Source organism: Eutrema salsugineum, unplaced genomic scaffold (assembly GCF_000478725.1).
Source record: "Eutrema salsugineum unplaced genomic scaffold, Eutsalg1_0 scaffold_16, whole genome shotgun sequence".
NCBI classification, from domain to species: Eukaryota; Viridiplantae; Streptophyta; class Magnoliopsida; order Brassicales; family Brassicaceae; genus Eutrema; species Eutrema salsugineum.
In genome coordinates this window covers 4,453,615-4,478,538 of record NW_006256858.1, presented here as the reverse complement: position 1 = coordinate 4,478,538, position 24,924 = coordinate 4,453,615, and the positions used below count along the sequence as shown (strand labels likewise).

Here is a 24,924-nt window from a genome sequence, read left to right as displayed (position 1 = left end):
GGCTACAGCCATCCAATTACCTTATGATCACAAAAAAAAACAATCGAAATAATTAATAACTTAACAAACACTTTTAATTTTTATCTAGCTATATCTATATTCGAAAGAGTATCATGAATTTCAGCCTTAGAATACCTCGGATGATATCAAATTTTGCAGACAGAACGATACATATTATCATATCATCATCACAAATGCGTCAAACCATCAAAAAAATCTTGACCAAAATTGCCAACCAAACGACATGGTAGACGACATCCTCTAATAATTATAAAATAAAACAATCAGCGGAAAATTGGTTGTAAGTAAGTAGCTTTGAATTCTAAACTGTACGATAGTACACAATACCTCTGATTCTCCAATTCGATATATATCTCGTTCATCATGTAGCTTTCAAAATGATATTGTGGATCAACGTAGTTTCCAACAGTCATAACACGTCCAATTAGATCTTAACGCAAAAAACATAAAAAGGCAAGTCAACACTATAGCGATTTACAACTTACAAAATATAATATGTGTCATATCACAAGAACATACATAATACACACAACTTACCCACACAACTGTTAACGTCGCAGGATCCATCTATTATATACTCGAACTCGGTAAAAGAAAAGCAACGATATGAGTTATCCATCACAAATACACCGACCGACGTTTACAGTTTACAAAACACCAAAATAATGAGAAACAACTCTATATATACGCCGAATCATATCTCAAAATATGTATTTATTTTATTTTATTTTTATAAAATTTAAGCAACAATAAGATTACGGAAAAGCGAAATAATATTGTGTTTAAACTATAATTATAACAAAATTGATATATATAATTATTCTAATATCATTTATTATATATTGCTTTTATTAAAATAAGAAATAAGTATGCCACAATAAAGAAAAAATAAAATATGATAAATAACTATTGTCTTCTGATAATCAACCAACAAACCCTAATGCATGGTATGCACTTCTAAACGAATGATACACGACTCCACCAACAGTCCTAATATCATCAAAACTACGTGGACCCCTAACTATATCCAATAAGAGCCTCAGATAATACTCTTCTCCGTACTCTGTCGGCGATTCGTCCACAACACACGCACCAGAATTTCCCTTTAGTCTTGGCCTCCATGTCCTATTTTTACGATCCCATACAAACATAGAAGGAATCTCCGAGTATAAAAGATTCCTCGCCTCTGGATAAGACTGATTACACCTAAACCAAGCAAGGAATTTAGGTTTTCTAGCAGGAACACGTCTATCTAAATTATTAGAAAACGCAATATTTTCCCCAAAGAGATGAAACGGCATAACTTGCCAATTAACACGTGGTCGCCTGTGAGCACCTAGACATAGACAATAGAAAAACAATCATATATACAATAACAACAATCAATCGAATACCGTAAAGAAAACTAACGATTATTGACGTCTCTAAAAACGTAATACAAAACTAATTTACCAAACGCTTCCATTGAAGAACCCGAATGCAAACAATTCTAACAATGCAGACTGGTAACTCGCGAAGTAGCGATAGACGCATATATATACCTATACCGAAATATATGCATATATATAGAGATATAAGAATTATGTGGTTTAGCGTTGTTTATTTTTTTCTAGGGTTTCTTAGAATGTTTTCCTTTAATTACATTTTATACATTTTAACGAATATACTTTTTCACATAACTTTTTACCTTTCAACTACTGAGTTTTTCCTTTTAAATAAGTAATTAAATAATCAATTATATATCTTGTGTCTGATAAAAGAAACACCATGATTTTCATAGCTGCTAAATGGAAAAAACTAAAAGTTGTGATATGATCGGGGATATCTTCGAATCCTCTAAAATATTTATAAATTTGAGTTACTTGGAGTCCAAGAAATCAATAAAAACATGCGTTATTTATGTGAATATATAACTTATATTATTTTCTCCGCTTTCCATATTTCAATATCAAACAACAATAATAATGACATTAAAAATATATTTATTGATTAAAATACAAAGGTCTGAAGAATAAAGAATAATTAAACTATAATTTGTATACATGGTAAATAGTTTTTTAAAATGATATATGCATATCTGAATAAGATGCATCATAACACTATTCAATGTAGACGTCCCACACTACCACGCGTGCATGGCCTCTTACGCGGATATCTGCAGTGTTATAAAAAAGATTTGAGAGAGAGAAGGCGACCACGAGTTGATACAAAAAAGTCAAATACAATCATTAAGTATTAGAAACTCATTGTTCCAAAAACTCATCTAACTCAGGAATACGGGGATTGAGTTCGAACTTAGTAAGAGAAGTGGAAGATATAGTGATCTTGCCTATGTTTATAAACACATATAGAGTCAAAACAATAAAACAGAACGAATATAGAGAATATAAATTAGTATACTAAAAATACCTCCAAAATAATCAATAACCGCCCATCTAAGCACACACACAATGATATCTTGATCACAGCGTCTCCAAAATGCATAAAAGTTTTTAGCCATCTCACCGGACAATTCACAACTCAAATCAACACCACTAAATTAAACACGTCACACATAATCAGTTGGATAGAATAAATAAAACGACAATATACAGTTTAAAACATCCCGCAGACAGTACCGTTTATCCCTAAGACAGAATGTGATGGTTGAATACAAACCCCATATCTCGGAATCACATATATCATTACATGGACTGCCATATGAAGGAACAGAATGCTCTCTAGTCAGTAAACCACACCACGTCCCAGATCGACTTACATTTAAGACCCGCCCTATCAAATCTTCATAAACAACAAAAACTAAACCATGTTAACATCAGCAACATAATAATAACAAAATTCAATAACTAAATCGAAAATAAACACACCAACTAAATAGTCATCATCATGGGCACGATCCAATATCCTTTGAAAATCAACAAAGTCAAAATAAGCATTTTCACATCTACGTGAAGTCTTGTCAATGATAGTTGATGGTAGGAACAATATTTTGTATCTATGAGAAGTCGGTCTACAACTATCCTCACAATCGATAACAGAAAAACGACTGATAATAATCCAACTACCAACATCTATGCGAGATGATGCGACACCGATCTCACCATCCCTAACAGTGGCCTGAATTTTAACACCCTGTGAATAAAACAGTCAATTAGACACCAACAAAAATTTAGAATATTTTGTGTAATAGTATAATAAATACCTGTTCATCCGACAATATGAGTTCCATGGAAGAAAGTTTCAAAATTAGCATATGCATCCACGTCTGTAAAACCTTAACAAAGATAGTACAACCATCGTTGGAAGGACTCAAACATGACACACACCTTCCAAAACACATTGAACCAAGAGAAACTGTATAAGTACACACAGAATTATGGTGTCCAGATATACTAATATTCTTTTCGATGAGTATATCACCCAGTTCGACGTTTCGCTGATCTTCACTATCATCGTCAATCTCAGTCTCATCATCCAATATAACATCTTCATCATCATCTTCATCATCATCAGTTGAATCAGCATCGTCATCATCTTCATCTTCGTCATCACTGCTATCACCTTCTGAGTTATCACTTGAACCATCAGATCTTTCACAAGACTCATCGTCGTCAATAAAATCATCTTCAGACTCGTATTCATCTGTTTGGTCCATATCATCAGTATCATCGCGCGTCTCTGAATCAGACCCCATATAATCCTCAAAACCATAATCATCATCAGTACCACGACCAGATAACACCTCGATATCATTAGAGTCACTATCTTCTGCATAGATAAATATATGAAAAAACGGTGTAATTAGTATTCTTAAAAAAAAAACGGTGTTCAAAGCAAAAAACAAAGAATTGAAACCATTAGATTCTTTATTCATAACCCAAGCATTCCTAGTAAAATCCCATAGAAAGGTCTTCTGAGCATGATCGCTCGTATTAACACGATCAGAACCTAAATGCACAAAACAAACATTAGAACAAACATAACGTATAAAATTTAATATACATCATTAACAAAAATATTTTACATGAAGAGTAGAAATACCTCCTTTGATAAAAAAAACTTGTGATCAAGAATAGATATATAATATGCAGAATCAATATCTACATAAAAATTGAACACGTTCGTAGATTAATATATAATAAAGGTATGTATCTGAAAGACTAAGATATAGCACTACAAAAGGTACAAAACTGTAAGATTAATAGACAGGACTACCTTCGATAACAGGATTATATGTCCGCAAGGTCCATTCGTCGAAAGCAGTATCCATAACTAACTTGCATGGATAACCTACAAATACAAAACAACTACTAATAAGTATTATAACTTGCATGAATAACCTAAAGAGGTACAACAACCTTTTTTGTGATATCCACGAAAACGTATGGAGTTACGTAACGATAATCAGTCATCTCTTTGCGATCCATATTTTGACGATGCGATTTCAACACTGACCTTAACCTGCGAGCATAAGCCTGGTTATCAAAACCTATAGTCTAATAAATTTTTAGAATTCGTTAAAAAAGTTGAGAGCATATATACTATTATTAAATTTGATTAGTTAGATATATACCCGAAGCAGTAGACGGAACTTCCCAAGTGATGATGACTTTAGATGGATGATCAAAGCTGTACTTAGACGAACACATAGTTAGGTTTGCATGCAAATAGACAAACATGATGAATCTTTTCTAAAGAGATCCAAAAAGTTAATGCTATTATAAAAACCCTAGCAAAATAAACACAGAACTCTAATAGAAAAACTAATGCGTAAATTATGAGACGTTTGGTTGAAAACGCTCATATTTATACGTCTAAACAACCTAGGATTTATTTTTTTGTGAAAAATACTAAAAGGTAATTATTGTTCTATATACGATATTATCTTCCCATGAATTTCGTAGTTATTAATTATAAAAATGTAAAGATTCCATTCTAAATAATAACAAAAGAAATTATGACATATTCTTTTATAAAATATTTAATAAATAAAAAATATTTCCAAACATTGAATTATAACTAAAATCTAAAAATTAAAAAAAAAAAACTAACCACAGGATTCGAACCCGTGAGCATTCGATGAATGGACAAAGCACCTAACCAACACAGCTACCATCTCATTCAGCACAAACGACATATTGGAAAGTAACCATAATGTTTTTGTATTTGAAAATTGGACCACGTTATTCGGCAGTTAGAAATACGGCCCATGTTTGATTTTTTAAAATGATTTTAGTATTTAACATATGGTTTAATGACCATTTAATTTATGGTTTTAGTGGTAAAAATAGTTGATCAACTAATCAGAATATAACATCAGCTGATCAATCAGAACATAAGGAATTCATTAATCAAAACGACACAAAAATTTGTGCGTTAAACCACAGTCCGATTCACTTCTTAAATACTATAATATATATTGACTCTCAGTCATATCAAATCTTTGATAAACCTAAAATTTTATATTTTTTACTATTTCATCATCTTACATTAAGATTTATATTCAATTTTGATGAAATCCGAAAATAAAATAAAAAAATATTTCATTTCATATCAATCTTAGAAGTTAGAAATGAAAGATTACAGAGGGTAATATTAAAAAATAAAAATTATCAATGAAACACATATTGGAAAGTTGAAAATGAAAATAGACGTTGAGTTTTAGAGAAGGGGCGAGAGAGAAGAAAGGGTGAAAGCACCAAAAAAAATTAAGACAAAAACGGAAGACGATTTTTTTGAACCGATCCAGGTTACTAATATTCGGTCGGGTTTTGCCGTTTTTACCGGATTTATCTGGATTGTTAAACCCCGATTGGATAATTAGCCGAGTAGCGAGTTAACCGATCCAACCGGCCGGTTCAGTCTGGATCTGAAAACATTGTCCCTCTCATTTACACGCAAATGTAAATCTCTCCTCTATTTATTCTAAAGAAGGCTTTGTTCTTTTGTCTAAAGCAAAACAAAAATTCAGCCGGTTTTGAGAAACAGAGTCGCTAAAAATGTAAATGTCTTATCATCCCTCCATGTTTATTGTTTCTTATTTCTACTGAAGAAGGATTTCATAGATAAAAAGTCGGTTCCTTTATTTTCTCACATTCCCCTTTCCTTATTTTGGTTAACACTGAACTTAACAGACAAACTTGGATTATTCTCACCATATCGTGTTTTCTTTTGTTATAGAGAAGAAAAAAAGGTTCATTTCTTTTTGCTTATTACTTTTTCATTCAAATCTTTGGTTTTCCGCTAATCTAAATGAAAAAAACTTGGAACTTTTTTCTTTAGGTTCTACCTCGACGAAAAGGCATGCTCTGTTCTTATTTTTCTCTTTTTGGGTTTCATTCTTTCATGCTATAAACACAATGATAGATGAATCTGTGTAAATGTGTTTATCATCTTCATCACAATACTAGAAAAATAATTAGAAAAAGGTTTTTTTTGTTTACTACAGCTTCCCCAAAAAAAGTTCAATTTTTGCACAAAGCATTCTGATTTTAGGTGGCTTCTTCTTCGTTCTCATTACCTCTCAATTTTTTTTTCTTGTCAGATTTGTTTTCTGAGCTTTTGTTGAGCTTGAGCTTCTGGGTCTCAAATCATTACTCGAAACTATTACGGTACTGTTGTCACTATTTTCCTCGATTTGCGCGATTTCGATTGTATTGAAAACCGATGGAAAAATAAACCCTAATAGTTTATCGGGAAGAAGTTAATGCCTCTGTAACGGAGTTGCATAGTTTTTTGTAGGATTATTGATAAAGTTTTAATCTTTATTGGGCTTTATTTACATTGTTGGTTATTGATATAGATTTTGTTTTTGATTTTAACAGATGGAAGAAATTTTTCCTACGCTTGCTCACCTTCCTAGGCAACTCAGTACAAATTTCCAACAAATGATTGATTGGTTACGAGGGTGCATTTCGCAGGGTGAACTGCCAAAGTACAGAGATTTGCCAAACCTCTTTCGGATTTCTGACGAAGAGGGAAGGTTGAGGTGTTTGTTTAAGAAATTTGATGATGGAGATGAGATATCAGCAAAGAAAGAAGCATCGGTCTATCTTTTAGACCACCCGATGGATGCGCACAGATCAGAATCACCAAACATTAAGGGCTTCTCAGGTGTGCTGCCGACACTGTTTGTTAGATTTTCTATTGGTAATGCCAACCACATGGGAGTTTTGATTGAATACATGGAAAGTCTATGTGTCATTGGTCATTACGAGATCAAATTGGAAAAGATGAACATGGGTGAACTAGTTGCTATTGGAGCGCTTGATATTCGTTTTGGTAATATGGACAGGAACCAAGACAATATTCTTGTCCGAGAAGATGTAGATGGCATAGCTCACTTTACACCCGTCGATCATGAGATGATTTTTGGTAATGCTTACAACATTTGCAGTCCATGTTGGTTAAGTTTGGTGAAAGGTTCTGTCAACAGCCCAGAGTTTATAGATTATGTGGCCCGGTAGGATGCAGATAGGGATATTGAGTTTTTGACTCTGTGTGGGTGGGAGCCTACTTACGCTAACGAGTTCAGGGTTTGCACGAATTTTCTGAAAGAAGCGGTTTTACAAGGAATCACACTTCACCATATTGGGAATTCTGCTGCGTTTAAGTGTGCTAACTTCGACTATAATTTGCAGATGATGGTAAATAGTGTTGAGAATGGTGACAATTTCATTGTCAACGTGAGAAATCTAATGAGAGAGCGGCTCACGGAATATCGTGCATCACTTTGAGAAAAAATGAAGATTGACAGAATTTTATATCTTCCCTTTATCTATGTATTGTTTTTGACTTTCTAAGTTGTAATCTTGTTGACTTCGTCTTCTTCCTTTCTTCTTCTAATTGAAGCTACTTTCTTGTTTGCTAGCTTTAATCAAGAACTCAACTTTCAACGAATCCAATCATAATATTTATATATCTATATTCTGATTTTGATTAATTTGCGTTCTGATGATAATGATGATATATAAGCTCTAGCCTTTGTTCTGGATCACCCGAATGGGTTTAACTGATAATATTGTGAAAGAAAATGGTGAAGAGAATGAACCTAAGCCGCCAAACCCGGCTGCAGAACATTGTGATGTAGGCGGAATCATGAAGAGGATAAAGGAGAAATGGTTGGGTCGGCTGAATAGAGTGCGTAACAAGGAAAGATCAGGGGATCCTGCGGTTTTGGGGAGTAGGATCGAGAGAGTTAAGGTGAAGGAGTTTAAGAAAGAGGCCAAGGAGCTTTCTGCTCTTTTCAAGGGTCAAGAAATACAAGCTCATGAAGGAGCGATCCTCGCTATGAAGTTTAGTCCTGATGGCAGGTACCTGGCAAGTTCAGGTGAAGACAGGGTTTTGCGGGTTTGGAGCATTGTTGAAGACGATAGATGTGATGAACATGACGTTCCCAAGATCGATCCTTCTTGTATATACTTTGAAGTGAGCAAACTCTCTGAGTTGAGACCTGTGGCCGTAGAAAAGGAGGGATCATTGATGAGTCAAGGAAGATAACAGAGTCCGCTTGTGTTATCATCATTCCCCCAAAGTTGGTAAATAATGATGCAAAAAAAACCATGACCCAATCGTTTTCACACGTCCATAATTATATTATATTGGGCTATAAACCCGTTAATAATGTTCTCTCGTTGTTATTGGGCTTGGTAGCCCTCGCAAACACATAGAGAGAGAGAGGACATATGTGCAACCTCCCTGACGCCTTCTTTAATCTCAGCAACAGACGAGATATTCCCCGTCCTGAATCCCTGATAATGGAGGAATCTACACTCAAACGAAATTCGAGTTGTCCGGATAATCAGTGTGCTAAGGCCATGCGTTCGACTTTGATTCTGCGGCCGAAAAGCGGATCTCCATTGCTGTTGCTGTTTTCAGAAGAGGATGGTTGTCGTCTGTACAGCCCAGAGGAAGATAGGGTTTACGAGACAACGAGGAGTGACTTTTCAGGATACCGAATCCTGGGAAACTCGGGTAAGTGGTTCCTGGTGGTAGATTCTCGATCAGATCTCTATATTATAGACGTGTTTAGCGAGGAGAAGATCCATCTCCCACCTCTAGAATCAATGAAAGGTGGTTATTATAAGCTTGAGCGAGTAGCAGATAAGGAATTGACATGCAAATTGATTAGTGAGTCGTATCGATCTGGGGTTGTTTTAACGGCCATGGATCTGAGAGGTCTTTTGTGGGTAGACGACAAGAGTGGAAACTACGTTGTTGTTTGGAAATATGTTGAGCTGGGTAGACAATTTTTAGGTTATTGCAAGAAAGGGGATGATCATTACACCGAGATTCCAACAGCCAAGTTGGGTGATGTTCGCAGGGAGTTACGAGGCCAACGTGATCTGGTACTCAAAGGTTACAGTCTTTACATCTTCACGTCTTATGATTACATTCGACACCTGGATCTTTCTGGACAAGATGGTTTCAAGGATGTTTCCGAGACCCATAGGTTTCCAATGTGGAGAGATGATTATATGAATGAGGAACTACTCGGAATGACGACCATCTCATGCCGCGATACCATTGTTGTTACAACATCAGGAGAGGCTTTGATTGTCCATAGTAGAGGTTACGAGTCTAACGAAAACTTTGAAAAACATAGGATATTCCGCGTGTACAAGAGGGATTCTAAAGATCTAGACCCCGATACCAGAGACACAAGGCTTGTTCAGGTGGATTCTCTAGGTGATGAGGCACTGTTTCTTGATATGGGCTTCACTGTACCTGCTGACCATACCCTTGGTATTGAGCCAAACTCCATCTACTTCACACATGATAACCGTCTCCGTCCTGATTGGAGGACTCCACGCTTCGACATCTGTGTGTACAATCTTGCAACAAAGACCACCAAACGCTTCCCGGTTCTCTCCAACTTTAACCTCAAGGATGCTCGGTGGTTTCTCCCCTAGTGATATATGATTCGTGTCGTGTCCTTTCTTTGAGCGATTCTCTTGCTTTTGTTATTCCTCGGGGACTCCTTTGCTTTGTTTCTTTCCGCTGCATCCTCCTCATGTTGAGCTATTTCCAGACTCTTAATTATCCTCGTTTTTCTTTTCATGTATAATCTATGACATTGCTAAGTGTTTAATTATCTTTTTAAGACTTATGTTTAATTCAGTATCTGATTTCTCCTCGTGCTTCTCACAAAGATTGAGACCTCCAAGTTAGAAAGATGAAGAAGAAAGCATTTTAGACTTGTTAGATTGGGTTCGGATTTTGTAATATTGTTGAAATAGCTCTAAACACTTTAAATTCTTATAGGTCAAATCGGTGAAATCATAGAAGAAAAAGTTACTTGGAGCTATTTAGAAGATGAAAAGATGTATTCTGCTCGATCAGTGACTCTTTCTATGAAATTTCAGTCCTTAAAATAGGGGACTGAGAAAAATTTTGTAAACTTTTCCAGACCAAAAGTCATAGATTTCTTGCGGATTAAGCTGTGTCCAGACTTATCCCACAGCTCACATTCTTCAGCGAAAATACGTCTTTGTAATTTTGCTGATTCGAAGTCAAAATCTCGACAAATGTATTTGTCGTTTTCAAGAATTAATAATCCAAAGAGTAATATGTCTGCAGATAGCATTGGGAAGAAACGAAAAAAGACCACCTTGGTGATGTCAAAGAAGAAGAGGAAGCTTCTTCCCATGCATTTTTGAACTGGGCTTAGAGTCTTAGACCATGAAGCAAGAAGCCTTACTACATTTAAGTAGGACCAAAACTAGAAGCCTTGTCTTTTATTTGTAAGAAAATAACAATCAATGGTAATGGAAAAATAAAGATTGTTGGTAGGAAGGGAAGAGAAAGGACCACAAGAAAACAGAGCAGGAATAATGAAAGGAGAGAGGAGAAGCATAGTATGGTCCCAAAGTAACACCTAAGAGACTAAAGAGTCTGTGACAGTACCTTCAAAGACTTTGAGAGTTAGCATCAAAAACCCTTCCCTTCTGATTTCTGCACATCACTAAGGTATCCAACCTCCCTTTCAAGGCCCACACACACATTTTTCATTTCTCCAACAAATTTATTCAATTTTGATGGGATCATACATATTTAAGAGACAACTAATCTAAAAACTCGTTTTTTTTTCAAAAAAAAAAAAAATCAGACTAAAGAAATAACTTTGCCTCTTGTCTGATTTTTATTCGATTGCTTTCTTTGTAAAACAAAGAAGTGACTTTGGAGACTATATCAAAATTCCATTATACAAGGAGAATACGATCTTTCAAGTTTCAGTTTCATCCTTGTCATTTCTAACCAATGATGTTCAGTGACTGAATATCTTAGTATTATTTTTACATAATCACTAATCTTATGCACAACATAGGGCATCACCAAGTTATTAAGATATTTTCAACCGGTTGGGTAAAATAGTAAAATTTTAAAACCTGAAACCATATAGCTTTTCGAAAAATCAATATCAAATAGATGGCAATCTACATCGAACAACCGATACTATATATTTCGAATTCGACTTATAACAATATAAAATAAGTTGTGCATAGAATTGGTGTCGTTTGTAAACAATGATATGTATTTTGATTACTAATAAAGGAACTTTAGACGGAAAAAAAAAAAAAAAAGAATTGGTGTCTTTTCGGGTTTTATTGTTTTAGTGAAAGTGACAACTGTTTCGGTCAAGTAAATTCCAGCGTAATTACTGGGTATTAACTAGTAGGGGTACTGTTGATCATATGTAAACAAAAGGGTGGAATTTAAAATGTCTTTCGAGTTTGGTGCCTTCAACTGTAACAATAAAAGAGAAATCATATTTGCATGCTTGATCCCCGAGATAAAAATGATTATTATTTGCAAAAGCTACTTTTCACCCCACCATTTGTCGTCTCCTTAAAATATTTGGCCCTCGTAAATACTTAACGAACGCCATCACAAGAATTTACAACTAGTAAATTTGTACAAAATCAAACATGATCATTTTTACTAATGCTTCTTCGGTTTTTCTTTAACATCAAACCATTACAGATTCTAAAGCAATTTTTTTTGGGGATAGTTTAACGCAATTGATTAGTTATATTTCTCTAATCTTCTGTATCCTATAAAGAAGAGAAAGAAAAAAGGTAAACAATTAAAGGCTTGTTATCAAATACGTAATAAAAAAACCGTATATAAAAGCTATTTTTCGGTGAATATTGTCCTCATGTGATTGACGCCACTCTTTCTCTAATCGCCGTGATGTTATGAGTAAAAATACTATCATTTCATTATGGCTTTTCTTTGAACTAAGTTTGATCTATTTCTATTTCAATTTTTTAGTCATTTTTTTTTGGCTATTTTCGGTCTATCTTTGACTGATCAGATCAGAAAATGTTTGTCTTTCAATTTTTTTTAGGACTTTGCCATTTTTCTTCACTCTCAGTAAGTATAGTTGAAATTATGGAAATATAAGAAAATATCAAATTTTCCCCGCAAAATATTAACGTAACTTTTTTACATATCAATACTACATGTCTTTTTTTTTTATAGAAAGAAATTACATACTGAATCTCTGTTTTTGTAATTAGAGTTTTATCAATAAATATGATAAACCGATATTTTATTATAATACAAACTGCGATAACATTTTTTATGAAAATATTATATTTCAAATTTAGTCCCTGATATTATTCATTTCTATTCCCTTACATCTTCCTTTCTTTTGTAATTAATGAACGAATTCAATTAGGTTACATGATAATATAATTAATAAAAAGTTGAACATGTTGTTGCTTATCTCGAGTCAACTGTTCAACCACATAAGTGAAGACAAAATGCCAACATTTGTTGGTTTTAAATTGTAAACTGTAAAGTAAAGAAAGTAAACAGAAACTGTTGTTAGGACTTAGGTTGTCAGAATAACCAACTATTACCGACATCATTATTTTCTCTTGTTCCCTTATTAGAAAGACAAATATCATTATCACTTTGAAAACAATGTCTATCCGTGCGACTTTGATTAATAAATAATTAATGTCGGGCTTTCTTATAATTAGAGTTATATTCTCTAATTAGTGTCTCCCCTCTTTTCCCTACATTTAGTGTTTCTAATTGGGATCATAATCATTTCTTTCTTTATAAAAGAAAAAGCTCAAATTGCTACATACGACACTACATTTTTTTTTACGTCCTATACCGATCCAAAATATTGGACAAATTACACTTTCAACTTTACAAGTCCATAAACTCAGTAAGCAGACAGAAATAAGTAATGTTTTTATACTTAAAAATCTATAGTTGCCTAGTTGATCGATCGATGGATGATCGACTTACTACAAAACCGATTAATCCACATTATATTTTAGTGGCTCTTGTAAAATAGTCCTCATATTACTGAATAATTTTACCGACAGTTTTTTTTTAAATTTCATTTTGCTTTAACTCACTCTCTTTTTCCTAGAAGGTGTAGTTGTCGTTAATTAAGGTTAAAATGATGATAATAGTTATGTGTCCACGGTTGGGAGTTGGCCCCATTTGGCTACCGACGTTTACTATTCTCTACTTTAAAATTAATTTGTAAACCGTTTGATCAAGCATACTTCTACGAATTGATCTTTGAATTAAGGGTTTTCTGCCAAAAAAACCTTCACATGGTTTTTTTCATAATAACCCATGACCTCAAATTAATGCAAATTAACCCATCACATTAGGGTCAAACCACAAAACAACCTTCTTATATATCGATGATGTGGCAAAACATGCATCCAAAAAATAGACGAGAAATTAAACACTGCGTTTTGTTGTGTAAAAATGGTATACAGTTTAAAGTTTAGTTGACATTTTAGACTCCAAAAAACAATACACGAAATTGAACTTCTCTAAAATCGATTTGGGGAAAAATTAAAATTAGAGTTCTTTGTATTTGGGAATTCTGGGTTCGATTTCTTCTTAATTCATAGGGGAATGATGAGGGCTTTGGGGAATATTGTTTAGGTTTAATTCGGAGTTCGATTCTGGGTTCTATTGTGTGTTCGAATCGGGTTTAGGGTTTTTATTTCTTTCTTTGCGATCCCACCTTTTGACTGTCGATGATTCCAACGATGAGGTTAGAGTTCTCTTCATGTAATGAGTTGTTTTCGTTATGTAATTATCTTAGATTATAGGTTTATGAGTTGTCGGTCTATTTTGCAGTGAGCAACCAGAAAGGTTTGATCTATTTCTTGTCGTCGGAGGATATTGGTCGAAAGAAGATGGATATGTGGGTGGAGAGCCACATCAAATAGGTAGAGAAGTGGTTCAAGGATTCTCAATGAAGACAGTAAAAATCTTACTACAAGAGCTTGGATACAAAGACAACATGAAGAAAATGGCATGGTTTGCACCCGAAGCTCCTGCAGAGAAGATAGATATCATTGATGATGAAGGGCTACGACGAGCTGTTTCATATGCCATTGCTTCAGGTGCGTTAACTTTGTTTATAGTTAGAGAAGATGATCCAGATTTGGTTAGCCGTGGTGGTCGTGATCTAGGAATTTTTAGTGATGATGAGGTTGAGGATAATAATGATAATATCTCTGGTAATGGTAGTAGTTCTGATGAGAGTGATAGTAGCTCTAATGAAGAAGATGATGGTAATGTTGCTGAAGATGGTAATGGTAATGGTAATTCGGGTAATGTTGGGGTTAATGAAGATGATGCTTATGTTGGGTTGAATGAAGTTGATTTGAATGAGGACAGGGATGTACCAGTATGGGACCGTTTTTAGCAGTGATAATCAACCAAGAGTTGAAAGAGGAGATGAAACGAAGTGTAAGAAGTTTGAGCTTGGGCAGGAGTTTGCATCGCTTCAGTCTTTTAAGAGTGTTATTCTCAACTATGCGGTGAAGAAGAAGTATGATATCTCGTTCTTCAAGTCTGATAACCAGAGAGTTGTTGCTGTGTGTTCAGATCGAGCTTGTCCTTGGATGATATCTTGTTCCATTAATAGTACTAGTGTTAGGCCCATGATTAGAGCTTTGCAGGAAGAGCATGATTGTACATGGTAAGGACGGGTATCCATACTGACTAATGCACGGATTGCTGAGTTGTTCATCGATGAGTTTAGAGTAAATCCTGCATTTTCAGCCAATCAGTTATGTGCCAAATTGCAAAAGAAAAACATCAATGTCCCTTGGACTATATGCGAGAGGACTAGGCTGCGCTGCTTGCAAACTTTCGATGATGAACAAGCTGAGTCATTGGCTAGATTACATGACTATGTTGGTGAGATAAAGAGAACAAACCCTGGATCAACAGTCGAAGTTGAGGTTTCTGGTGGTGTTTTCCAAAAAAATTATGTATGCTTCAAGGCATTAAAAGATGGATGGAAGAAAACTTGTCAAAGAATGATACATATAGATGGGACATTCTTAAAATGGAGACAGACGGGTCAACTGTTAGTAGCATGTGGAAGAGATCCTAATGACCAAATGTTTCCTTTTGCTTGGGGAATAGTCGATGCTGAAACTACTGATAACTGGAAGTGGTTCTTTCAGCACTTGATAGACGATTTAGAGCTTGAAAGCAGCAACTGTTTGACACTCATGAGTGATCAATGCAAAGGTCTGATAGGGGCTGTTAAAGAAGTTCTTCCATATGCTGTACACAAACTATGTGCACGCCATGTGTACCACAATTGGAAGAAGAATTATAGTGGTGCTGAGTTTGAGGATTTATTTTGGGGTGCTGCAGATGCCTATTACATAGCATCTTTTAAAAGGAAGATGGAAGCAGTGAAATTGTTATATGTTGATGCATATGAAGCCTTGAAGATGAATGCAAAAGGCTTCTGCAGGTCTGTTATTGTTTTTCTCATTCATTACGGCCTTATGATATCTGGTGATGCATACGAAAACTTGATTTTCTTATTGTTTGTTGCTGTTTGTTTTTGTTTGTGCAGGGCTTTTTTGATGAATATTCAAGAGTAGCTGCAGTGGAAAACAACTTGGGAGAGTCATTTAATGCAGCTATTCGTATTGCAAGGACAAAACCTGTTGTTGAAATGCTTGAGGAGATAATAAGAAGAGTAATGGTATCCAATGAGCAGAAAAGGAAGGAAGCATTTAATGGTAGGGGTATTTACACTCCTAGAGTGAAGGCACTGCTTGATCAACAAATAGAGCTTGCCAAGAACTGCACACCTTTGCATTGTGGACTAGGTAAATACGAGGTAGGATACTTCAACGATATGTTTGTGGTCCATTTAAGAGGTGATGTGAACTGTGCATGCAGGATGTACATTGTTAGTGGTATACCTTGCTGTCATATAGTTTCTGCACTTTGTTTTGAAAAAAATGTTGATCAAGACCCGAAGAAGTTGATATCTGATTGGTTTACAATGGAGAAGTTGAGGGCATGTTATGAGACCCCAATGGAGCCAGTTAATGGCATGAATCTTTGGGAGATAGTGTCAACTGAGAGAGTGATGCCACCTGCATATAAACGGCCACCAGACAGACCCCCAGGTAGTAAGAAAAGAAAGAGAGAGAAGGGTGAACCAAGAGAGAAAGGCAAAATGAGCAAAGTTGGAATGAAAATGGTATGTATCTGACTATATCTGTCGTTAATGCTGCTACAAATATATGTCGTTAACTAACATGTTATCCGGTTATAGCATTGTAGGAATTGTGGACAAGAAGGACACAAAATAAATAAATGCAACAATCCAACTGTCATCCGACAAAAGAAACCACCAGGGAGACCAAGAAAGAATCCAACTGAGACAGGCACTTCTTCACAGCAGACAATCCATGAGACCACATCTTCGCAGCCGATACTAACTAGTGTGAGAGCTCTTATAAGAGCTCAAACAGGTGCACCACACAGTCTATCTCAGCCTACTCCTTCTGAAGGTGTTACAAGTGAAGCGTGGAAGACCTTGAAAAACCTGTCTCAACCCACTGTAACTGAAGGTCCAACGAGCCTGTCCTCAGCATTCCCAAGAGCTAAGCCTGGAAGACCACGTAAAAATCAGTATCATGATGTTGGATCTTCTCAACAAGTTCCTACACGTCCTCCCCGTGAAGAGCCAGTCTACGATCCAGGACCAATACAAATACCAAGAGTAAGTTTTTAAAAATTCTGTGATGACTAATGATATTATGTGTTGGTGTTGGTGATTTATTTGTGTTTGTCAATGGTTGCAACAGGAAGGTTATGGCGTTTTCACAAATCTGACAACAGGAGATGACTACATTTCTGTTGGCTCACGTGTGACTGATACACGTGACAACACCATCTTACCCACAAGTCTTTATCGAGCAAGAGAAAAACAGAAGATGGCTGTTGGTCGTGGTCGTGGGAAAAAGTAATAAGTAGTGTATCTGTTACTGTCCTATTGTGTTTTGGGCTGTCTTTTTGAGTAAAAACCTTATGGTATGATGAGGGATGTCTTTTGGTGCAAAAACCTTATGGTATTGTCTATCTTTTGGTGTATGAATCGTATGAACCTAATTTATGGTATTTTTTTGTATGAATCTTTATGCTCTTTTGTTGTATGAATCTTATGGCATTTTGGTTTCATTCGTATTATGACTTGTTGTATGATCCTTGTGGTATTGTTGTATGAACCTTATGACATTTTGGTAGATGATGGATTAGGACTTGTTGTATGACACTTATGCTGTAATATAGGACTAGATAGTCTTACATAATAACACATACGATACACCTTACCAAATACAATAAAAGACAGATTCTGAAATATAAAACACAAAAGTAGATAGTCTTAACAAAGGATTAGATAGTCTTACATAACAACACAAAAGTAGATTGTCTTACATCAATTGAAATTAGCTTACAACACATAACTAGATATTTTTACATAATACCCTTTAATGTTTTATGGAAAATGAAGGGTTCAACCGATAATGCAACAACAAAGAACACAAGCTTACTTCACCAAGCTAACAAGCACACCAACAACAACGATGGTAACAACGACGGCCACAACCATCTTCACCTCTTTTGCTTCCTTTTCCTTCACATCAAGCAACTCCTTCACCATCTTCAATTCATCTTCTCCAAGTTTAGAACACTCAGAGTGGTAATGTCCATAGCGAATCCTAGCCTCAAGAGTCTTCAAATCTCCCTTCACTTCCATCAACTCCTCAGTGAATGCTTCATCCCACCACTTCCACACATGAACTCCTCCATCCTTCAAAAAAAAAATTGCTGATTCAACATACTAACTTCATCACTCACTTTTCAAATCATTTGTAATTGAATTTTCATCACATCATCTTAACAAGCATTCGATTTTCATCACAACATCCTAACAAGATTTCAATTTTCATCAGAGTATACTAACATCCAAACTTCATCACTCAATTAGCAAAAAAAATTCTGGAAATAAATTTTCACCACTCACTTCTTGCTCGTGAATAAAGGAACTCACAGAGTTGTTAGAACATGTATAGAAGCGCCTCCCCGGATTTGTGATTGTGTGAGAGGTAACAAGAACTGTAGAACCACCGCAAAAGCACTTTGTGGGAATGCCGTGAAGACCATGGCGACGACCCCTTGAGCTAATGCTTGACCTGGATGAATCGCTGCTATGACTGAGTGTCATCTTTCTTGTTAACAAATGAGTTGACTCAAAATTTTCAGAAAAACCCATAAATCCAGAATTTTTAAAACCAGATTCTCAAACTAATACTCTAAATAACCAACCCAGAAACCAGCGATGAGTATAGAATAATGCACAAGCTCACCGTATCTGCTAGTTCAGGAAAAAGCTTCGATCTTCTTCTTTGAAACTTCCATTTCGCTTATACCGCTGCAAAGAACTAGAACCCTAATTTCGATTTTTTCCCCAAATCGAATGCTCCCACATATGAGACATAATGCCTTTTAACATGTTCCCTTTCATTTAAAGCACGTGTCTATAATGTTGGTCGTAAAAACAACATGATTTTTCCGTAATTCAGAACGCTTCGTTTTGATTCCCGTAAACGATATAACGATGACTGAACGGATGGGCCGTTTAGCGGGTGACTTCGTAGGTGAGTGGTTTGACTTGCATTTTTGTGAGTTCATGGGTTTTTTTGCAAAACAAATTAAGGTGCTGGGTTTTTTTGCAGAAAACCCTTGAATTAAATCACCAACGTCCGTTATGTAATCATATTTCAAAAAGCATTATGTTTTTGTTTGAAATGTAGACATTGCTTAATGGGTTTCGGCCAAATTGATAGGAAACTTAGAATAATTTAACATAATGTTCACAATTGACAGTGGTTTTGACTTTAAAGACTAGAAACAAAAACTTGAGTTAGCCAGATGATTTTCTTAGCTAACCACTTTTCATAAAGCATCGGAACATTATTATCGTCCTTACATATCTAATTTTCAAAGCATCTTCTTAAAATCTAAGGTAACAGCTAAGTTATGTATTGTTTGAAGATTTATGTTTTACCGTATATATGTGTACAATATATAGATAACGAACTTCTGAGTTCGATTAGAAATTTATTGTTTTAAGAGCGTTGGAAACTGTCAACAAAGATAGTTAAGAACATATTTACTCAAGCTCGGCTCAAAGAAAATCATTACCATTGAATGAAAGAAGGGTTATGAGCAATTGAGCATAACTCAAAGAAAAATAATTAGACATTTTTGCTATTTGTTTTTACAAAATAGGTCCTTAGAAACTAAAGCTATTTAAAAAAAACAAAAAATGGACCCAATGCAACCTCCGACACCCGTAAAGAGCCAAACATGTGGTTACTATCAAATTTTGGAAGTTTACATATCAAACAAAAATCATAAAATCATAGAATTAAAGTTGTAACATCCCGACTTTTGGTTAACCAAATATCGGATGTTACCAGTTCCTAATTTCGGTTTTATTAAATTAAACCATCTCTATTTCTTTTTCTTTTTATTTTTTTTTTATTTGAGTTTTTCCTAATTTCTTTCTAAGAGTCCATTAAGCTCAACCCACCTATTAAACTTCCATATAAATACCTAAATAAATCCCTAAAACCCTCATTAAGCTCCTAATCAACCTTAGCCACCTTTTTCTTCTCTCCTTCTCTCTTCTCTGCGTCGAGCTGCTCTCTTCCTCTCTCTCTCTGCGTTTTCTTCTTCTTCTTTCTCTCTCCTGGCCGTGTCTTTCTCTCTCCTTGCCGCGGCCGCCGCCATCCTCCAAGCCTCTCTCTCCGCCGAAGCTTCCTTGCCCAGCCAAGATGTCTGCGTCGCCTCCTTCTCCTTTGGGTGAGATGGGAGCTGATTCTGATGGATCTCCTCTTAGATCTCCTTCTCCTTTGCCTCCTCCTCCAGTTTCTCAGCCTTCTAAGCCAAGGTGAGGACTCTGTGGCTTCATCCTCTCTTACATATGCATGGTTGACTTTTAAGTGGTCTTTTCTTAGATCAGGCTTAGATCTGCTTGTTAGGGTTGTTAGAATTGTTTAGGACCTGGATCTATGTTGCCTGTTTGTTGATGATTGCTGGTTGCTGGTGGAATGAGATAATTAACCTGAACTTGGATCTAAACTTATTTGGACTTTAAAATATTGACTGTGTGATGTTGACCTGTTTGATGTTCCTTTTTGTTACAATTGGTATCACCGAAAGTGCATCTTAATAATAGAAGGACCTTTAAGAAAAGAATGGTTATATGAAATGGATGATTGTGCATAGTAGATCTGTGATAGGACCCCTGGCTCCTGGAGGCGGGAGTCAGTGTTGTTTGTTGGCTATCGCTGTCGTGGAGGCACGGCTAGAGCCATCGCTGGAGTGGATTAGCGATCCACTGGTTATTGAGCCATCCAAGGGGACCGCTGGGTACAGCTTTCTGGTGAGACCGCTATGAGCAGCCGTCTGAGTGACCGTTAGTGTCATAGCCTGTCTTGGTGATTGCTGTGGACCAGTCTATGTGACTGGCAGAGTAGACCTGACTAATGGGTATGGTAATAGGCCAGCCATTGGATGAGATTATTCTGGTTACCTTTCCGGGTGAGGCATGGGGGCCTCAGGTGGCTGTCCACTGTTATTGGCAAAGGTCAGAGACCCGCTGCTTGTGTAGTTGCTTGTAGGGCTACCCTTGATTGCTGTGTGATTGATTGCTATGAATGAACTGTCTATATATGAGTAATTATATATATATATATATATGTTGTGTGGGCTTGCTTTAGGATTAGATCTCTTAAAACCAATTTATGCTAGTTTGATGATGTTATGGGTCTCTTTAAGGCTCATCCTCACTGAGTAATTCTAATTACTCACCTCTCCTCTTCCCTTGTCTTTCAGGTTTAGTAGAGAGATCAGCCTAAGTCTATGTTGTTGATTATTACATGGGCGTTTTTCTGGCAATCTTGTGTGCTCATCAAATCGGATATCTTATCGGACACAGTTCGATAACCGATCTAACATATCCGGTTCCCCGCCTCTTAGAAGTCCAGGAATGTTACAAAAGTGGATGAGGCTATTTTACCCACACATTAAATCATTAATGTATATTATAATAGTTCAATTCATATAAACATGCCTACATGAATTCCACGTGTTTGTTCAGAAGTTTAGGTATTGACATTATTATATAAGAATCCTTCGACAAATGGCATGACAATTTAAATTGGATTGAATGAATTAAAAGAAGATCTGACGTTGAGTTTTAGAATAATCTCTGAAGTTTTAGACTGTTTAGTACGGCTCAGAGAAATTGATTTTTAACCTCGATTAACAACAAGATGTTAAACATAAAACTGTTCACTTGTATTTTCTTACAAAATTGGGAGACTTATTCAGATTTTTATGTCATTTTTGCAAAACCAAGGTAACCTTCTTGAACAAGGGATGTGTTTCTTTCTTTAAGAAATTGATCAAATCAAGATCGATATTTATATTAATTTATGTACATTCACAATACAGAATTACAAGTTTTACAAATTCCCCACAGACCAAATCTTGACCTAAAACTCCGGTCCGAATCTTTCCTCTATAAGAAACACAACTTAAACTGCAACAAAAAATGGCGATCAAAAGTTGGTCACACTTCTACCACAAGACCCTGATGGTCCACAGGAGAAGATCTACACTCTGATTCCAACGGTCTCGACTCAGCTATCTTAGCCGCTACTTCGGCCATCACAAGCCTCGTAAGCAAAAGTCCAGCCACAAACGCAGCTCCCATCAACATCGTGAAAACCGCGGTCCAGCTACTCCTCGACGATATATAACCGGTCAGCAACGGTCCAACCGCCGCTCCAACGGACCCGGTTCCATCGATGATAGCCGTTACGGTCGCAAGAGCCCTCGAGTTTCCTTTCAACGAGCTATGCGTCCCGAGATCAGCTGAAACCGCCGTGGTGATCAAAGCGTAAGGTCCATTAACCAACATTCCGGTCAAAAACATGAGAGACGCGTTGGCTAACAAAGAAACGTGTCCGTAGCTCCGGTAAAAGAACAAAGCCGGGATCGAACAATACATGAAACTAGCAGCTGTTATGGCTCTTGCTCCGATTCTGTCTGAAATGTAACCGGCCATGATCCCTCCGACCACACCTCCTACATCAAACATTGTCGAAAGATTTCCCGCTGTTTCGTCTGATAAATACTCACCTTCAATTGCTGCAAATGATCATATACACACATAAATGATAATCAGTTACATGAACCTAAACAAGAACTCTTAGTAGTTTTTGTACATGCCAAAGAAATGTTTAATTACCTGTGTGGCTAACGTAAAAAGGAAGCCAATAGAGGAAAGTGTAAGCGACCAATTTAGCAAAGAAGAGACAAAGAGCAAAAGGCGCAACTCCAGGGATCCTCCAAGCTTCAATAAACCCAACGGCTCGTTTCTTGTCATCAGTTTCAGAATCTGAAGAGCTCAAAAGCAAAGGAACATTCACAGAGCCGTCTCCGATTTTCTCACTAGAGTCAACAACATCCTCATCTCTCTCTGCTCCAACAATCTCTGGATTCACAGGCAAGAAAGCGAAATTCACAAACCCTATCAACACGATAACCACACCAGGAACCACAAAAGACCATCCCCAACCATATCTAAGCATCGCAGCAGCGATCAACGAGCCAGTGATGTTCCCAACAGAAGTGTGTGCGTTCCAAATCCCCATGATCAATCCTCTCTTCTTCTTGTTAAACCAGTTTCCCACCACAGCAACCACTGAAGGCCAGCCAGAGGATTGAAACAGACCAGCGAGCATTTGCATGATCAAGAAATAGTAAAAGCTATGAACATTTGCCCAGTAACCAACACCGAACAGAGACGTGAACAGTCCTGTTCCGACCATTCCAATGGTCAAGAATATCCTCAGATTCATCCTATCTCCCAAATGTCCCGCGAAGTACATACCGAAAGCGTAAACCGCAAGAAACGCAACGTCGATCTCTCCGAGCAGAACCGTTCCGTTTGGTCCGTTAAACGGAGCCCAACCACCATCTTCTTGTGACTCTTGTCCGGAGGATCGAAACGAAGTGAATCTTAAAAGGAGTGAGTTAAGCCCTGTGTCTGGTGATTGAGGATCAAGCGCGCTTTTCACAATGCTTGTTGTTTTCCTTGCAGCGTGGTAGCTTGCGTAAGCGAGGAACGTCACGATCAAGACTATTGCTTGATATGCATTGTAAGAGAGCTTAGAGCCTTTGGCTCGCTCCAAGAATCGAATCCCCACTGGTTTCTTCACGATCTCTGCCTCAGATTGCATCAGAGTACCCATGAAAAACTGCTTGTTTCAAGTTTCTCTTCTCTCTCTCTTCTCTTTGAGGGAAAAATCCAATCTTTACCTGGAGATAAGATATGAATATGATGAGAAATTAGTAAAATCTCAAGGAGAAGATTCCATTTTTCATATAGAATTATGCTCTGTTTTTCTTTTCTTTTTTGTTCTAGAGAAATCTTCATTGAAAGCTCTTGGCCTTACACAAAGGTTACATTTATGGAGAATCTCTAAAACGTGTCGTAATTAGTGACAGATCATTGTTGTAGACTTGTAGTGTCTCTATTAACTCTCAAGAGAACTACTTGAAGTGAATTCTATTCATTTTTTGATTACTTAATTATTTATTATGCTAAAGCTTATCAGATTTCTTACCTTATATGAACTATGGCCTCTAATTGGTATATTTAAAAGAATATTCTTACAAAACCTGATCGTTCATCGAAACCTCAAACTAAATTTATTAAAAAATCTCGTGAGCCTTTTATATTTTTTTCTTTTTTGCCTCAAATCTCGTGAGCCTTTGAATGAAAAACAAAACCCATCCTTCTTGATATATTCAAATTAGTTTTTTTTATATTATAAACAGAACAGAATCATATTGAGATTCGAATCTAGAAAATGCTAAACAAAATATAAAAAAAAAAACTCTTGGGGACAACGAAGAAAGAGATCTAACGATGAAGACGCACGTATCACGATCTTGAAGAGTTCCTCTTCGAAATCTTTAACAGTCCATGTGGAATATTCCATCGGACGGTTAACAAAATTTCTCGAGAAAATAGAAGAAAACTTCAAAACAAGATTTGACTCAATTCCAGAAGCATTCAAACTAAACTTCCAAATTCGAAAGAACAAAAACAGAGACAGTAGGGAAAGAAAAAAAAAACAGGAAAAAATAAACTGAATTACCTTTGCCAGTTCGTCAAGCTCAGAAGCAAAAACGTTTCCTCTCTCAAGCTCTCTCTTTCTCTCTAGAGAAACTGAAAATTATGGATGTGAAAAAATTTGATGATTGCTTGGAAGATGCAAAGCGACTTGGACACGCTTCTGTGGAGCTCTAGTAATGATTTTAGCATTCGAGTAATGATTTTTATTATTCCTGACTAGTTTTCGGAAATTACGATCTCACCCTTGTCAGTACCAATCATATTGGTCGGATCGTGATTTACGCTTTTACCCTTCCTAGTTGCGTCTCGAGTTGCCAAACCACAAGCCAATGAACGAAGGTTATTTCCTGCGTATTACACACCTAAAG

General features: G+C 36.3%; 3 protein-coding genes and 1 pseudogene across 3 annotated transcripts; 2 read left to right on the top strand and 2 right to left on the bottom strand.

Annotated features, from left to right (window-relative positions):
- The first annotated feature begins 6,845 nt into the window (after nt 1-6,845).
- LOC18020893 lies at nt 6,846-7,757 on the top strand (annotated as a pseudogene).
- Nucleotides 7,758-8,746: 989 nt separating this feature from the next.
- Nucleotides 8,747-10,124, top strand: LOC18020891 (F-box protein At5g25290). Its single transcript, XM_006404320.2, has one exon. It carries the CDS (start codon nt 8,778-8,780, stop codon nt 9,930-9,932), a length of 1,155 nt encoding a protein of 384 aa, XP_006404383.1. The 5' UTR covers nt 8,747-8,777; the 3' UTR covers nt 9,933-10,124.
- A 7,760-nt stretch (nt 10,125-17,884) lies between these two features.
- On the bottom strand, nt 17,885-18,562 carry LOC112087719 (uncharacterized protein At4g04775-like). The gene is made up of 2 exons (XM_024157592.1): nt 18,389-18,562; nt 17,885-18,148 (listed from the first exon to the last, which is right to left on the bottom strand). The coding sequence occupies exons 1-2, from the start codon at nt 18,560-18,562 to the stop codon at nt 17,885-17,887; spliced, it is 438 nt and encodes a 145-aa protein (XP_024013360.1).
- Nucleotides 18,563-21,789: 3,227 nt separating this feature from the next.
- LOC18020889 (putative glycerol-3-phosphate transporter 1) lies at nt 21,790-24,723 on the bottom strand. Its single transcript, XM_006404318.2, has 3 exons — nt 24,579-24,723; nt 22,661-23,733; nt 21,790-22,560 (listed from the first exon to the last, which is right to left on the bottom strand). Exons 2-3 carry the CDS (start codon nt 23,664-23,666, stop codon nt 21,980-21,982), a joined length of 1,587 nt encoding a protein of 528 aa, XP_006404381.1. The 5' UTR covers nt 23,667-23,733; nt 24,579-24,723; the 3' UTR covers nt 21,790-21,979.
- Between the last annotated feature and the right edge of the window lie 201 nt (nt 24,724-24,924).